The following is a 15,293-nucleotide window of genomic DNA, read 5'->3' as shown; positions in this document are numbered from 1 at the left end:
TAGAGAAGAGAGGAGAAAATCCCTCCTGAGATGTGTGGAAACCTCATCACCACCCACAAGAAACGTCTGACCTCTGTGATCACCAACAAGGGTTTCTCCACCAACTACTAATGCCGCGTACACACGGGCGGACTGTATGAAGTACTTAGTCCGTCGAAACACATTTCAGCGGACAGTCCGCTCGTCAGTATGCTAGTTGGACGGACTAAGAATGGCGCATGCCCAGAAAGGATTTACACGGCGGAAGGTTGCATTGCTGTGTATTGGACTTCCTATTTCTAGTCCCGTCGTACGTGCTGTACACGTCATCGCGCAAACTTTCGACGGACTGTTTGTGTATCCGTGTGTGGTCAAGTCCGTTCAGTGGAAAGTACGACGGACTGTCCGTCGGATTGTATGACGAACTAAGTACGCCATACAGTCCGCCCGTGTGTACGCGGCATAAGTCATGTTTTGCTTGGGGATCAAATACTTATTTTACTCACTGAACTGCAACTCCATTTATAACATTTGTGTGTTTTCTGGATTTTGGTTGATCTTCTGTCTCCATCATATAAAACACACCTCTGATAACAATGATAGACCCTTCATTTCTATGTTAGTGGGGAAAACACTTCCACCATCTGCAGGGGAGACGATCGTTATTTCCCCCACTGTATGGTCACCCCATGTAAAGATATATTTTACACACGACACAAAGATGAGAGGTTTATAAAACATAAAGATGAAAACTTTCTCTTTACCTGGAGCTCAATGTTTTAGAGAACTGTAGACACCTGTATTGGCCGTGGTGCCGTGGTGCCGTGGTGCCGTGGTTGGTTGATTGGTGGAGAGGATACAGATTAGCTCTATTTAACCCCATTCCTAAACAACAGCCACGTTTTCATCTGAGCCATGTGGTTCTGCAGGCCAAAATCAAGTCCACTGGTGCCCAAGGTGTTGTAGCCCCAGTAATGCCCCCTGGAGGGGTGTCACAGAAAGGTGGCGATGAGCAGAGCCCTTACCTGGGTTGGCGATCTTATATTTGACGGTCTGTTTGAGGGATTTGGCGTTGTTATATATTTGTTGCAGCAGCTTCTCATCGAAGACGATCTTTGGCTTGTATGGCTCCTTGGATACGGTATCTGTCATTTTGGTGACTCTCTGCCATAAAAAAAACACAATAAAACACATAATCCAGTTTGGTTTATAGGGTTCACCCCCCCAAAACTGCCATTTATAGGAATTTGGGGGTGGGGATACTAAATCACTCGCTGGCTTCTTACATCTCCCATGTCCTCAATTAATCAGACCTCTGCAGCCAAGTACCCACGCCGGGGGCAACTTTAACCGCTGGACTTTTCCTTTACAACCTGTTTAAGGGGAGACCAGTAAAGAGGGAACAAGGCTTGTGGGGGTAAGAGATACAGTATAGGGAAGGGACCGACAAAGAAAATGTGAGTCATTGGAGGACAGACATAGAGAAGAGGACTCCTGGGGGGACAGACAGACAGAGAAGAGGACTCCTGGGGGGACAGACAGACAGAGAAGAGGACTCCTGGGGGGACAGACAGACAGAGAAGAGAAGAGGACTCCTGGGGGGACAGACAGACAGAGAAGAGGACTCCTGGGGGGACAGATATACACAGAGAAGAGGACTCCTGGGGGGACAGACATACAGAGAAGAGGACTCCTGGGGGGACAGAAATACAGAGACGAGGACTGCTGGGGGGACAGATATACAGAGAAGAGGACTCCTGGGGGGACAGACATACAGAGAAGAGGACTCCTGGGGGGACAGACATAGAGAAGAGGACTCCTGGGGGGACAGATATACACAGAGAAGAGGACTCCTGGGGGGACAGACATAGAGAGACGAGGACTCCTGGGGGGACAGACATAGAGAGACGAGGACTCCTGGGGGGACAGACATACAGAGAAGAGGACTCCTGGGGGGACAGACATAGAGAAGAGGACTCCTGGGGGGACAGACATACACAGAGAAGAGGACTCCTGGGGGGACAGACATACAGAGAAGAGGACTCCTGGGGGGACAGACATAGAGAAGAGGACTCCTGGGGGGACAGATATACACAGAGAAGAGGACTCCTGGGGGGACAGACATACAGAGAAGAGGACTCCTGGGGGGACAGACATACAGAGAAGAGGACTCCTGGGGGGACAGATATACACAGAGAAGAGGACTCCTGGGGGGACAGACATACAGAGAAGAGGACTCCTGGGGGGACAGACATACAGAGAAGAGGACTCCTGGGGGGACAGACATACAGAGAAGAGGACTCCTGGGGGGACAGACATAGAGAAGAGGACTCCTGGGGGGACAGACATACAGTTGGCAGTGCTCATGGAGGGACAGATGTACAAAGAATGGGACTCACCAGTGGACTGGCATATAGAAAATGGGACTCAAAGGAGAACAGACATGCAGAGGTCAGTATTTCTGGGGGAGGGGCAGACATTAAAGTGTATGTTACCCCAACATATCATATTCCTGATATGTGTCTGTGTGTACCACATACTTGTATGAATAAATCTCCTGTTCTATTTTTATTGCTTCCTTGGTGTGAAATACCTGCTAGTCTCTCTGTATTCCTAATACAAACTGACCACACTAAGCATGGAAGCACATCCATCCCAGTGTGGTTAGTTTTCTTCTTTGCATTCTACTTGGGAGCAAAGCATGCATGTCCTCCAATGGTCAGACTTGTACTGACATGCCTTCTTCACAGCTCTTCACTTGGAAGATCAGTGTACTGCTGTTTCTCTGCCTCCTTCTGACACGCCTCCCCCACAGTCTCCACACCCAGCTTTCTAAGCCCCTTATGCAGCTAACAACAGAGGTCATGTGATCCCCTATAAATATTTTTTCTTAACAAAGTACATATATATATATATATATATATAGATGTAGCACCCTGATGTTTAGGAAGGGTTGCTCTTAAATGTATACGCCGAGTGATCGTTGCCTTGTCCAATTATTAGGAGGTCAACTGGCTTTGCCCTAATTCTGGAATTGCTGCACTTCTCTCTTCTGTCACTAGGTGGCCGGGTATCTGCTGCCATTAGATAAGACAAGGGCATTGCAAGGACAGATTAGGAATGAATGGGGTGTCTCAGCCAATGATGGGCAGGGATTTTCCTGAGTCCCTTGACCTGCTAGGAGAGCCTATATATTTGGGTGAGGTCAGGTGATCGGGGTCCTGTGCCACCTGGACGGCTGTCTGGGTGGGCATGTGTTATACTGCCCCGGGCTGCTAGGCCAGAGACCTGAGGCCTATCCTGGGGACATCTGGTTGCCAGGCTGTGTGAGGGCCTATTCAGAAGTAAGAGGGCAGCACGGGGTTGGGATTGCGGCTTGCAGTCCAACCAAAAGTGACGGTTCTGCCGGCCGGAGAACCTGTCATGGTCGGAGGTAGAGGGGAAGCTGTCGCCACTAAGGGACCGTCCACCTTTTTACCGGGGGCCACTGTGAATAGCTGAGGCAAGTACCGGAGCAGAATTCCCACCAACTGAATTGGGAAACTTCAGCAGATGTCAAGCCAGGGACCCAATCAGAAGAGGGGACGCTTGCAGAGCAACATTGTTTGCCAAGCCAGGGACCGAGGAGGCCAGTGGGGTGACACTTGAGGAAGATACTGAATGAGGAGATTGGAAGAGCTCAGGAGATCCAGTGGCGAGTGGATCAGCAAGTCTAGTAAAAGACTGGGAGCTCAGGTGAGTGAAGACCTACAAAAGGAGATTGTAGAAGAAATTCATTACAACCTTTGTTAGAAACTGTTTCAAGATTGTTGCCATAGGAGACGGCGGTCCTACTCATGCAGATGTGGTGTCTGGCTGGATGCCTTTCCCTGCAGGGCTGTCTGCCTATAGAACTCTCGGAGTCTGCTAAATTGACATTGCAACTACTTAAAGGGTGTCCTGGCCCTAACCCTCTCTCCCACAGTTCTGTTAAGAGACAATAAATCTATCTGCATTCAAGAAGTGTCTGGTGCCCATTAATCTACTTTGCATAGCACCCAGCATGCCTCGTAACCCTACATAGAAGGAAGTCAGCTGTCCATAACCCTGGAGGTCACCATTAGGCCTGGAGAGGTCCTGGACTTTGCTCTCTCTCTCTCTCTCTCTCTCTCTCTATATATATATTCACAGATGCGTTGCCTTGTATGTCTTTATACGATAAGGGAGGAGATTGTTACCTTCAGGAACTGTAGGTCGTCTTGCTCCTGCAGAAGATTATCGATTTTGCTGCTCATGGACTCAAACTCCTTTTTTTTCTTGCTCAGGACTTTCTTGGTGAAGTTAAACTTGCTCTGAAGCTTCTTCTCCTCCTCCTCAATCTTTGCCATGGCCTTCACCCGCTCATCTTCAATCAGGGCCTTTATTTCCTCAAACTCACCTTCCAACAACTCCTTCTTCTTCTTGGCATTTTCCTGCATGTGAAAAAGTGGAAGTAAAAGCTAATTAGAAGGGTTCTAAAAATGCGACCTCCCCCCTCCTCCCACCTACGCTGCATGAAACATCTCTGGAAATGTTTTAATCTGGTCCGTTGTGGTCATGTGATGGAGAAGCTCTGACTACCCTGTGTCAGGATCCTCTACATTGTGGTCACGTGATGGAGACGCTCCGGCTTCCCTGTGTCAGGATCCTCTACATTGTGGTCACGTGATGGAGACGCTCCGGCTTCCCTGTGTCAGGATCCTCTTCATTGTGGTCACGTGATGGAGACGCTCCGGCTTCCCTGTGTCAGGATCCTCTACATTGTGGTCACGTGATGGAGACGCTCCGGCTTCCCTGTGTCAGGATCCTCTTCATTGTGGTCACGTGATGGAGAAGCTCCGGATTCCCTGTGTCAGGATCCTCTTCATTGTGGTCACGTGATGGAGAAGCTCCTGATTCCCTGGGTCAGGATCCTCTACATTGTGGTCACGTGATGGAGCCGCTCCGGATTCCCTGTGTCAGGATCCTCTACATTGTGGTCACGTGATGGAGAAGCTCCTGATTCCCTGGGTCAGGATCCTCTACATTGTGGTCACGTGATAGAGACGCTCCGGATTCCCTGGGTCAGGATCCTCTACATTGTGGTCACGTGATGGAGAAGCTCCGGCTTCCCTGTGTCAGGATCCTCTACATTGTGGTCACGTGATGGAGACGCTCCGGATTCCCTGGATCAGGATCCTCTACATTGTGGTCACGTGATGGAGACGCTCCGGCTTCCCTGTGTCAGGATCCTCTTCATTGTAGTCACATGATGGAGAAGCTCCGGCTTCCCTGGGTCAGGATCCTCTACATTGTGGTCACGTGATGGAGACGCTCCGGATTCCCTGTGTCAGGATCCTCTACATTGTGGTCACGTGATGGAGACGCTCCGGATTCCCTGTGTCAGGATCCTCTACATTGTGGTCACGTGATGGAGACGCTCCGGCTTCCCTGGGTCAGGATCCTCTTCATTGTGGTCACGTGATGGAGAAGCTCCGGCTTCCCTGTGTCAGGATCCTCTTCATTGTGGTCATGTGATGGAGAAGCTCCGGCTTCCCTGTGTCAGGATCCTCTACATTGTGGTCACATGATGGAGAAACTCCGGATTCCCTGTGTCAGGATACTCTACATTGTGGTCACGTGATGGAGACACTCCGGCTTCCCTGCGTCAGGATCCTCTACATTGTGGTCACGTGATGGAGAAGCTCTGGATTCCCTGTGTCAGGATCCTCTACATTGTGGTCACGTGATGGAGAAGCTCCGGCTTCCCTGTGTCAGGATCCTCTACATTGTGGTCACGTGATGGAGAAGCTCTGGATTCCCTGTGTCAGGATCCTCTACATTGTGGTCACGTGATGGAGAAGCTCCGGCTTCCCTGTGTCAGGATCCTCTTCATTGTGGTCATGTGATGGAGAAGCTCCGGCTTCCCTGTGTCAGGATCCTCTACATTGTGGTCACGTGATGGAGAAGCTCCGGATTCCCTGTGTCAGGATACTCTACATTGTGGTCACGTGATGGAGACGCTCCGGCTTCCCTGTGTCAGGATCCTCTACATTGTGGTCACGTGATGGAGAAGCTCTGGATTCCCTGTGTCAGGATCCTCTTCATTGTGGTCACATGATGGAGACGCTCCGGCTTCCCTGTGTCAGGATCCTCTACATTGTGGTCACATGATGGAGACGCTCCGGCTTCCCTGTGTCAGGATCCTCTACATTGTGGTCACGTGATGGAGACGCTCCGGCTTCCCTGTGTCAGGATCCTCTTCATTGTGGTCACATGATGGAGACGCTCCGGCTTCCATGTGTCAGGATCCTCTACATTGTGGTCACGTGATGGAGACGCTCCGGCTTCCCTGTGTCAGGATCCTCTTCATTGTAGTCACATGATGGAGAAGCTCCGGCTTCCCTGGGTCAGGATCCTCTACATTGTGGTCAGGTGATGGAGACGCTCCGGATTCCCTGTGTCAGGATACTCTACATTGTGGTCACGTGATGGAGACACTCCAGCTTCCCTGTGTCAGGATCCTCTACATTGTGGTCACGTGATGGAGAAGCTCTGGATTCCCTGTGTCAGGATCCTCTTCATTGTGGTCACATGATGGAGACGCTCCGGCTTCCCTGTGTCAGGATCCTCTACATTGTGGTCACATGATGGAGATGCTCCGGCTTCCCTGTGTCAGGATCCTCTACATTGTGGTCACGTGATGGAGACGCTCCGGCTTCCCTGTGTCAGGATCCTCTTCATTGTGGTCACATGATGGAGACGCTCCGGCTTCCATGTGTCAGGATCCTCTACATTGTGGTCACGTGATGGAGACGCTCCGGCTTCCCTGTGTCAGGATCCTCTTCATTGTAGTCACATGATGGAGAAGCTCCGGCTTCCCTGGGTCAGGATCCTCTACATTGTGGTCACGTGATGGAGACGCTCCGGATTCCCTGTGTCAGGATACTCTACATTGTGGTCACGTGATGGAGACACTCCAGCTTCCCTGTGTCAGGATACTCTACATTGTGGTCACGTGATGGAGACGCTCCGGATTCCCTGTGTCAGGATCCTCTACATTGTGGTCACGTGATGGAGACGCTCCGGCTTCCCTGTGTCAGGATCCTCTTCATTGTAGTCACATGATGGAGAAGCTCCGGCTTCCCTGGGTCAGGATCCTCTACATTGTGGTCACGTGATGGAGACGCTCCGGATTCCCTGTGTCAGGATCCTCTACATTGTGGTCACGTGATGGAGACGCTCCGGCTTCCCTGGGTCAGGATCCTCTTCATTGTGGTCACGTGATGGAGAAGCTCCGGCTTCCCTGTGTCAGGATCCTCTTCATTGTGGTCATGTGATGGAGAAGCTCCGGCTTCCCTGTGTCAGGATCCTCTACATTGTGGTCACATGATGGAGAAACTCCGGATTCCCTGTGTCAGGATACTCTACATTGTGGTCACGTGATGGAGACACTCCGGCTTCCCTGCGTCAGGATCCTCTACATTGTGGTCACGTGATGGAGAAGCTCTGGATTCCCTGTGTCAGGATCCTCTACATTGTGGTCACGTGATGGAGAAGCTCCGGCTTCCCTGTGTCAGGATCCTCTACATTGTGGTCACGTGATGGAGAAGCTCTGGATTCCCTGTGTCAGGATCCTCTACATTGTGGTCACGTGATGGAGAAGCTCCGGCTTCCCTGTGTCAGGATCCTCTTCATTGTGGTCATGTGATGGAGAAGCTCCGGCTTCCCTGTGTCAGGATCCTCTACATTGTGGTCACGTGATGGAGAAGCTCCGGATTCCCTGTGTCAGGATACTCTACATTGTGGTCACGTGATGGAGACGCTCCGGCTTCCCTGTGTCAGGATCCTCTACATTGTGGTCACGTGATGGAGAAGCTCTGGATTCCCTGTGTCAGGATCCTCTTCATTGTGGTCACATGATGGAGACGCTCCGGCTTCCCTGTGTCAGGATCCTCTACATTGTGGTCACATGATGGAGACGCTCCGGCTTCCCTGTGTCAGGATCCTCTACATTGTGGTCACGTGATGGAGACGCTCCGGCTTCCCTGTGTCAGGATCCTCTTCATTGTGGTCACATGATGGAGACGCTCCGGCTTCCATGTGTCAGGATCCTCTACATTGTGGTCACGTGATGGAGACGCTCCGGCTTCCCTGTGTCAGGATCCTCTTCATTGTAGTCACATGATGGAGAAGCTCCGGCTTCCCTGGGTCAGGATCCTCTACATTGTGGTCAGGTGATGGAGACGCTCCGGATTCCCTGTGTCAGGATACTCTACATTGTGGTCACGTGATGGAGACACTCCAGCTTCCCTGTGTCAGGATCCTCTACATTGTGGTCACGTGATGGAGAAGCTCTGGATTCCCTGTGTCAGGATCCTCTTCATTGTGGTCACATGATGGAGACGCTCCGGCTTCCCTGTGTCAGGATCCTCTACATTGTGGTCACATGATGGAGATGCTCCGGCTTCCCTGTGTCAGGATCCTCTACATCGTGGTCACGTGATGGAGACGCTCCGGCTTCCCTGTGTCAGGATCCTCTTCATTGTGGTCACATGATGGAGACGCTCCGGCTTCCATGTGTCAGGATCCTCTACATTGTGGTCACGTGATGGAGACGCTCCGGCTTCCCTGTGTCAGGATCCTCTTCATTGTAGTCACATGATGGAGAAGCTCCGGCTTCCCTGGGTCAGGATCCTCTACATTGTGGTCACGTGATGGAGACGCTCCGGATTCCCTGTGTCAGGATACTCTACATTGTGGTCACGTGATGGAGACACTCCAGCTTCCCTGTGTCAGGATACTCTACATTGTGGTCACGTGATGGAGACGCTCCGGATTCCCTGTGTCAGGATCCTCTACATTGTGGTCACGTGATGGAGACGCTCCGGCTTCCCTGTGTCAGGATCCTCTTCATTGTAGTCACATGATGGAGAAGCTCCGGCTTCCCTGGGTCAGGATCCTCTACATTGTGGTCACGTGATGGAGACGCTCCGGATTCCATGTGTCAGGATACTCTACATTGTGGTCACGTGATGGAGACACTCCAGCTTCCCTGTGTCAGGATCCTCTACATTGTGGTCACGTGATGGAGAAGCTCTGGATTCCCTGTGTCAGGATCCTCTTCATTGTGGTCACATGATGGAGACGCTCCGGCTTCCCTGTGTCAGGATCCTCTACATTGTGGTCACATGATGGAGACGCTCCGGCTTCCCTGTGTCAGGATCCTCTACATTGTGGTCACGTGATGGAGACGCTCCGGCTTCCCTGTGTCAGGATCCTCTTCATTGTGGTCACATGATGGAGACGCTCCGGCTTCCATGTGTCAGGATCCTATACATTGTGGTCACGTGATGGAGACGCTCCGGCTTCCCTGTGTCAGGATCCTCTTCATTGTAGTCACATGATGGAGAAGCTCCGGCTTCCCTGGGTCAGGATCCTCTACATTGTGGTCACGTGATGGAGACGCTCCGGATTCCCTGTGTCAGGATCCTCTACATTGTGGTCACGTGATGGAGACGCTCCGGATTCCCTGTGTCAGGATACTCTACATTGTGGTCACGTGATGGAGACACTCCAGCTTCCCTGTGTCAGGATACTCTACATTGTGGTCACGTGATGGAGACGCTCCGGATTCCCTGTGTCAGGATCCTCTACATTGTGGTCACGTGATGGAGACGCTCCGGCTTCCCTGGGTCAGGATCCTCTTCATTGTGGTCACGTGATGGAGAAGCTCCGGCTTCCCTGTGTCAGGATCCTCTTCATTGTGGTCATGTGATGGAGAAACTCCGGATTCCCTGTGTCAGGATACTCTACATTGTGGTCACGTGATGGAGACACTCCGGCTTCCCTGTGTCAGGATCCTCTACATTGTGGTCACGTGATGGAGAAGCTCTGGATTCCCTGTGTCAGGATCCTCTACATTGTGGTCACGTGATGGAGAAGCTCCGGCTTCCCTGTGTCAGGATCCTCTACATTGTGGTCACGTGATGGAGAAGCTCTGGATTCCCTGTGTCAGGATCCTCTACATTGTGGTCACGTGATGGAGAAGCTCTGGATTCCCTGTGTCAGGATCCTCTACATTGTGGTCACGTGATGGAGACGCTCCGGCTTCCCTGTGTCAGGATCCTCTTCATTGTGGTCACATGATGGAGACGCTCCGGCTTCCCTGTGTCAGGATCCTCTACATTGTGGTCACGTGATGGAGACGCTCCGGCTTCCCTGTGTGAGGATCCTCTTCATTGTGGTCACATGATGGAGACGCTCCGGCTTCCATGTGTCAGGATCCTCTACATTGTGGTCACGTGATGGAGACGCTCCGGATTCCCTGTGTCAGGATCCTCAATTCTGGTCACATGATGGAGAAACTCTAGTTCCCCGTGTCAGGGAGCGTGCAACAACAGTTCTGAACTCCCGGAGCCGTGACATCACCCACCAACTCTCATCTCTTATTTCTTGTTGGCCCTTCTCCATCAAAAAGGAGGTCAAATGCCCCGGTCACTGAGCGATGAGTGAGGAGAGATGCATTTCAAAGGCAAGAAATATGCAGCTGCCTATCAACACAGACCCCTATGGTGTTGCCGTTGGGGAACTGACCCCGTAGGTTTTGTTGTTTTGCAAAATGGTAGCAAAGGATGAGCAAGCTCAGTGATGGGTGGCCCCCCGCACAAACACATTTGGAGTATTTTGCTTCCTGTCACTGTGACAGGAAGGTACAGGGATAAAACATATATGCGGTCCAAGGCCCAGGGTACTGTGGCCTCATGCTTGGGGCAGCTGTAACCTTAGAGGAGAGACCGGTGCTAGGACCTAGAAGAACGTCCAGTGGGAACACTGACCTGAGGAGCGGGTTATGGGGTGAAATATTGTTATCCATCCGATTGGCTGGACACAAAGGAGGTTCTATGAGTTCCTCGCATCTTCCAAAAGTCAACTCACCATTACTTTGCGTTGCTCATAATTCACATCTTCAGAAGTGTTGGTGACTTTTTCCATCTTCTGGTTCAAAGATCGCAGCAGCTCTGTGTAAAAAAGCTGAAAAAGAACATTATTTAGTGGAAGCAAATATCCTACAAAACTGACGTCCATCAATATCCCCACCTCTCAATACACAACCAACCAGGGCTGGACTGGACTGGGACAAAAATTTAGCCCTGGACATCATCCAGACTGGCCCACTTTGATCACAGTGTCCCCATCGGCGCCCCCTTAGATCAGCGTGTCCCCATCGGCGGCCCCCCGTAGATCAGCGTGTCCCCATCGGCGCCCCCCATAGATCAGCGTGTCCCCATCGGCGGCCCCCCGTAGATCAGCGTGTCCCCATCGGCGCCCCATAGATCAGCGTGTCTCCATCGGCGCCCCCGTAGATCAGTGTGTCCCCATCGGCCCCCCGTAGATCAGCTTGTCCCCATCGGCACCCCCGTAGATCAGCGTGTCCCCATCGGCGCCCCCGTAGATCAGCGTGTCCCCATCGGCGCCCCCTTAGATCAGCGTGTCCCCATCGGCACCCCCGTAGATCAGCGTGTCCCCATCGGCGCCCCCGTAGATCAGCGTGTCCCCATCGGCGCCCCCGTAGATCAGCGTGTCCCCATCGGCGCCCCCGTAGATCAGCGTGTCCCCATCGGCGCCCCCGTAGATCAGCGTGTCCCCATCGGCGCCCCCGTAGATCAGCGTGTCCCCATCGGCGCCCCCGTAGATCAGCGTGTCCCCATCGGCGCCCCCGTAGATCAGCGTGTCCCCATCGGCGCCCCCGTAGATCAGCGTGTCCCCATCGGCGGCCCCCCGTAGATCAGCGTGTCCCCATCGGCGGCCCCCCGTAGATCAGCGTGTCCCCATCGGCGGCCCCCCGTAGATCAGCGTGTCCCCATCGGCGACCCCCCGTAGATCAGCGTGTCCCCATCGGCGACCCCCCGTAGATCAGCGTGTCCCCATCGGCGCCCCCCGTAGATCAGCGTGTCCCCATCGGCGCCCCCTTAGATCAGCATGTCCCCATTGGTGCCCCCCGTAGATCAGCGTGTCCCCATCGGCGGCCCCCCGTAGATCAGCGTGTCCCCATTGGTGCCCCCCGTAGATCAGCGTGTCCCCATCGGCGCCCCCTTACATCAGCGTGTCCCCATCGGCGCCCCCTTAGATCAGCGTGTCCCCATTGGTGCCCCCCGTAGATCAGCGTGTCCCCATCGGCGCCCCCTTAGATCAGCGTGTCCCCATTGGTGCCCCCCGTAGATCAGCGTGTCCCCATCGGCGGCCCCCCATAGATCAGCGTGTCCCCATCGGCGGCCCCTTAGATCATGGTGTCTCCACCCCCCTCCCACGTGTACTCACAGTACTGAAGGCAGCTTCTCGTTCCTCTCTCCAGCCACTGTGATAAGGGGAGAGAGGAAAGAAAGTCTGCCGGCCGTCTTTCTCCCCCAAGAGGGAGCAGAAATCTTAATCCTCTCTACAGCAAGGGTTGGTGACAGGAGTGAAATCGCGATCACTCACTGTCAGGAGTGGCTCCAGGACTGCACCTGACTGGCCCACTGAGCAATCGGCCCACCGGGAAACTCCGATGGCCAGCACACGGCTGCATACTACCCTCCTCCAGCGTGTGGGCCTGCCACCAGTGCCAGGACATGGCCATCCAGTGCCTTCTCTTAGGGTTAGGGTCAGGACACCCATATCCCTACAATAAACCAATGCCCAGGGCAGTCTCCCCTCCTGCCCACCCCTTGTCCCGGCCCTGCCTGACACCATATGTGACACACACTATGTGATATACAGGGATAGTCTCAGTCAGGTAACATGTGTGATAGAAAGGGATAGTCTCACTTCTTTTCTGCTCTAGCTCTCCTCCAGGGTGTAGGTCCGACCCAATACATAACATATACATAGTTACATAGTTAGTAAGGTTGAATAAAGACACCAGTCCATCCAGTTCAACCTGAGTGTCTACAATTGTCCCTATTCCTGTACCCATATAATGCCATCAATTTACACATACATTGCACACTCACATCGGTCCCGACCCTCAAGGAGCCCACAATCCAAGGTCCCCATTCATATTCTAGGGGCCAATTTTGGACAGAAGCCAATTAACCTACCTGCATGTCTTTGGAGTGTGGGAGGAAACCGGAGTACCCGGAGGAAACCCACGAAAACATGCAAACTCCAGGCAGGTAGTGTCCTGGTCGGGATTCGAACCAGCGACCCCTTTTGACTGCTATGGGGAGAGTGCTACCCACTACACCACTGTGCTACCCACTACACCACTGTGCTACCCACTACACCACTGTGCTACCCACTACACCACTGTGCTACCCACTACACCACTGTGCTACCCACTACACCACTGTGCTGCCCCAAACACCACTGTGCTACCCTATACAAGGTTACATACCATGAGGTTGGTCTGTCCTCCTTCCTCCTCCAGTGTGTTGGCCTGGTGCCATGTGTGACATACACTACAGCGCCTTGAAAAAGTATTCATACCCCCCGACATTCCCCACATTTTGTTGCAACCAAAACCATAAATGTATTTTATTGGGATTTTATGTGATGGACCAACACAAAGTGTCACATAATTGTGAAGTGGAAGGAAAATGATAAATGATACAAATAAATATGTGAAAAGTGTGGGGGAGGGGCATTTGTATGGCGCCCCCTTTACTCTGATACCCCTAACTAAAATCTAGAGGAACCAAATGCCTTCAGAAGTCACCTAATTAGTAAATAGAGTCCACCTGTGTGTCATTTAATCTCAGTATAAATACAGCTGTTTTGTGAAGCCCTCAGAGGTTTGTTAGAGAACTTTAGTGAACAAACAGCATCATGAAGTCCAAGGGGAAGCTGATCAGCTCATCAATTCCCTCTACTTGCCCCCCTCCGGGGTATACACCTGGCACCGCACAGGACATACACAACATGACACACAGGGATAGGCTCACCTCCTTCTTCTTCTTGCCCTCCTCCAGGGTGTAGGTCTGGCACTTCTTGTGGTTTAGGACACAAAAGCAGCAGATGCACCGGCTGTGTTCCCAGCAGTAGTGGTCCATCAGCTTATTGTGCTCCGGGCATTTCCTCTGCTGCAGGTCCCGGAGGGGCTGGCTGAGCTGGTGGTCACTGAAGGCCGGGCTCTCCAGGTGGGGCAGGAGGTGGTCCTGGCAGAAGGAAGCCATGCAGGTGAGGCAGGTTTTAGCAGCGGGGTTCTTCATACAGCTGTCACACAGCACGGTTTCCTCCCTGACCCTCTCCTCCTCCTCTTCTTCAGGCTCTTCATCGCTTTTCACCTCCTGCTGTTCCTGGTCAGCGGTGCCCACTTCCCCCTGGGCAGCCTGTGCCATGCTCACCAGGTTACTTAGCAGAGTGTTCTTCTTCAGCTCAGGCTTGCTGGGGAAGGGGTACCTGCACTGGGGACAGGTATAAGAATTTTCCTTCCAGCAGAGCTCCAGGCACTGGGAGCAGAAGTTGTGGCCACAGGGTATGGTGACCGGGGTGGAGAAGAGACTCAGACAGATGGAGCAGGTCAGCTCTTCTACCATCTCATCCAGAGACTGAGCCATGGTGAGGGCAAATGTGGACCCCGGAGAGAAGACGGTGTTCTTCTGTATTGCTTTGTCACTCTGCACTCTACGAGAGGACGCTCTGCACTCTATGACAGGATGCTGTGCAGTCTACGAGAGGACGCTCTGCACTCTATGACAGGATGCTGTGCAGTCTACGAGAGGACGCTCTGCACTCTACGAGAGGACGCTCTGCACTCTACGAGAGGACGCTCTGCACTCTACGACAGGATGCTGTGCAGTCTACGAGAGGACGCTCTGCATATATACTGCTGGACAGTTTCGTTTCCTTGTTAGAGGTGGAGCCATCCAGAAAACCAATAAAGGGAGGGGGAGCAACATTCTCAACGTAGGAGAGAGCAGCCATGACACCAACTAGAAACAGAAAGTGCAGCCATGACTAGGGATGAGCCGAACACCCCCCGGTTCGGTTCGCACCAGAACTTTCGAACGGACCCCAAATTCGTACGAACGTTAGAACCCCATTGAAGTCTATGGGACTCGAACGTTCGAAATGAAAAGTGCTAATTTTAATGGCTAATATGCAAGATATTGTCCTAAAAAGGGTTTGGGGACCCGAGTCCTGCCCCAGGGGGACATGGGTCAATGCCTAAAATGTTTTTAACCACTTCAATACCGGGGGGCACTTTCGCCCCCTTCCTTCCCAGCCCAATTTTCAGCTTTCATCGCTCTCGCGCTTTCAGTGACAATTGCGCGGTCATGCTACACTGTACCCAAATGAAATTTTTATCATTTTGTTCGCACAAATAGAGCTTTATT

At 52.5% G+C, this 15,293-nt stretch overlaps 1 protein-coding gene across 10 annotated transcripts in view; it reads right to left on the bottom strand.

The window, feature by feature from the left end:
* The window catches only part of TRIM25 (tripartite motif containing 25), a 42,845-nt gene extending 27,843 nt beyond the window's left edge, over nucleotides 1–15,002 (bottom strand). For 6 of the 10 annotated variants that reach the window (XR_013263636.1, XR_013263638.1, XR_013263637.1 and 3 more), the window contains exons 1-4: nucleotides 13,899–14,978; nucleotides 10,915–11,010; nucleotides 4,197–4,430; nucleotides 1,005–1,143 (exon numbers count right to left, since the gene is read on the bottom strand). Coding sequence is in view for 5 of the 10 variants with exons in the window: in XM_077460676.1 (XP_077316802.1) it covers nucleotides 1,005–1,143; nucleotides 4,197–4,430; nucleotides 10,915–11,010; nucleotides 13,899–14,513 (1,084 nt within the window). In the remaining 5 variants the exon portion in view is untranslated. Of the gene's footprint in view, nucleotides 1–1,004; nucleotides 1,144–4,196; nucleotides 4,431–10,914; nucleotides 11,011–13,898 lie in introns of all 10 variants that reach the window. The other 4 variants (XM_077460678.1, XM_077460681.1, XM_077460679.1 and 1 more) reach the window with 4 other exon arrangements.
* Nucleotides 15,003–15,293: the final 291 nt, after the last annotated feature.

The sequence above is a fragment of the Lithobates pipiens genome, unplaced genomic scaffold (genome assembly GCF_037356315.1).
Source record: "Lithobates pipiens isolate NorthernLeopardFrog02 unplaced genomic scaffold, aLitPip1_a1.2 Scaffold_28, whole genome shotgun sequence".
NCBI lineage: Eukaryota > Metazoa > Chordata > Amphibia > Anura > Ranidae > Lithobates > Lithobates pipiens.
The sequence above is the reverse complement of the archived record's forward strand: the minus strand, read 5'-3'. Positions and strand labels throughout refer to the sequence as shown.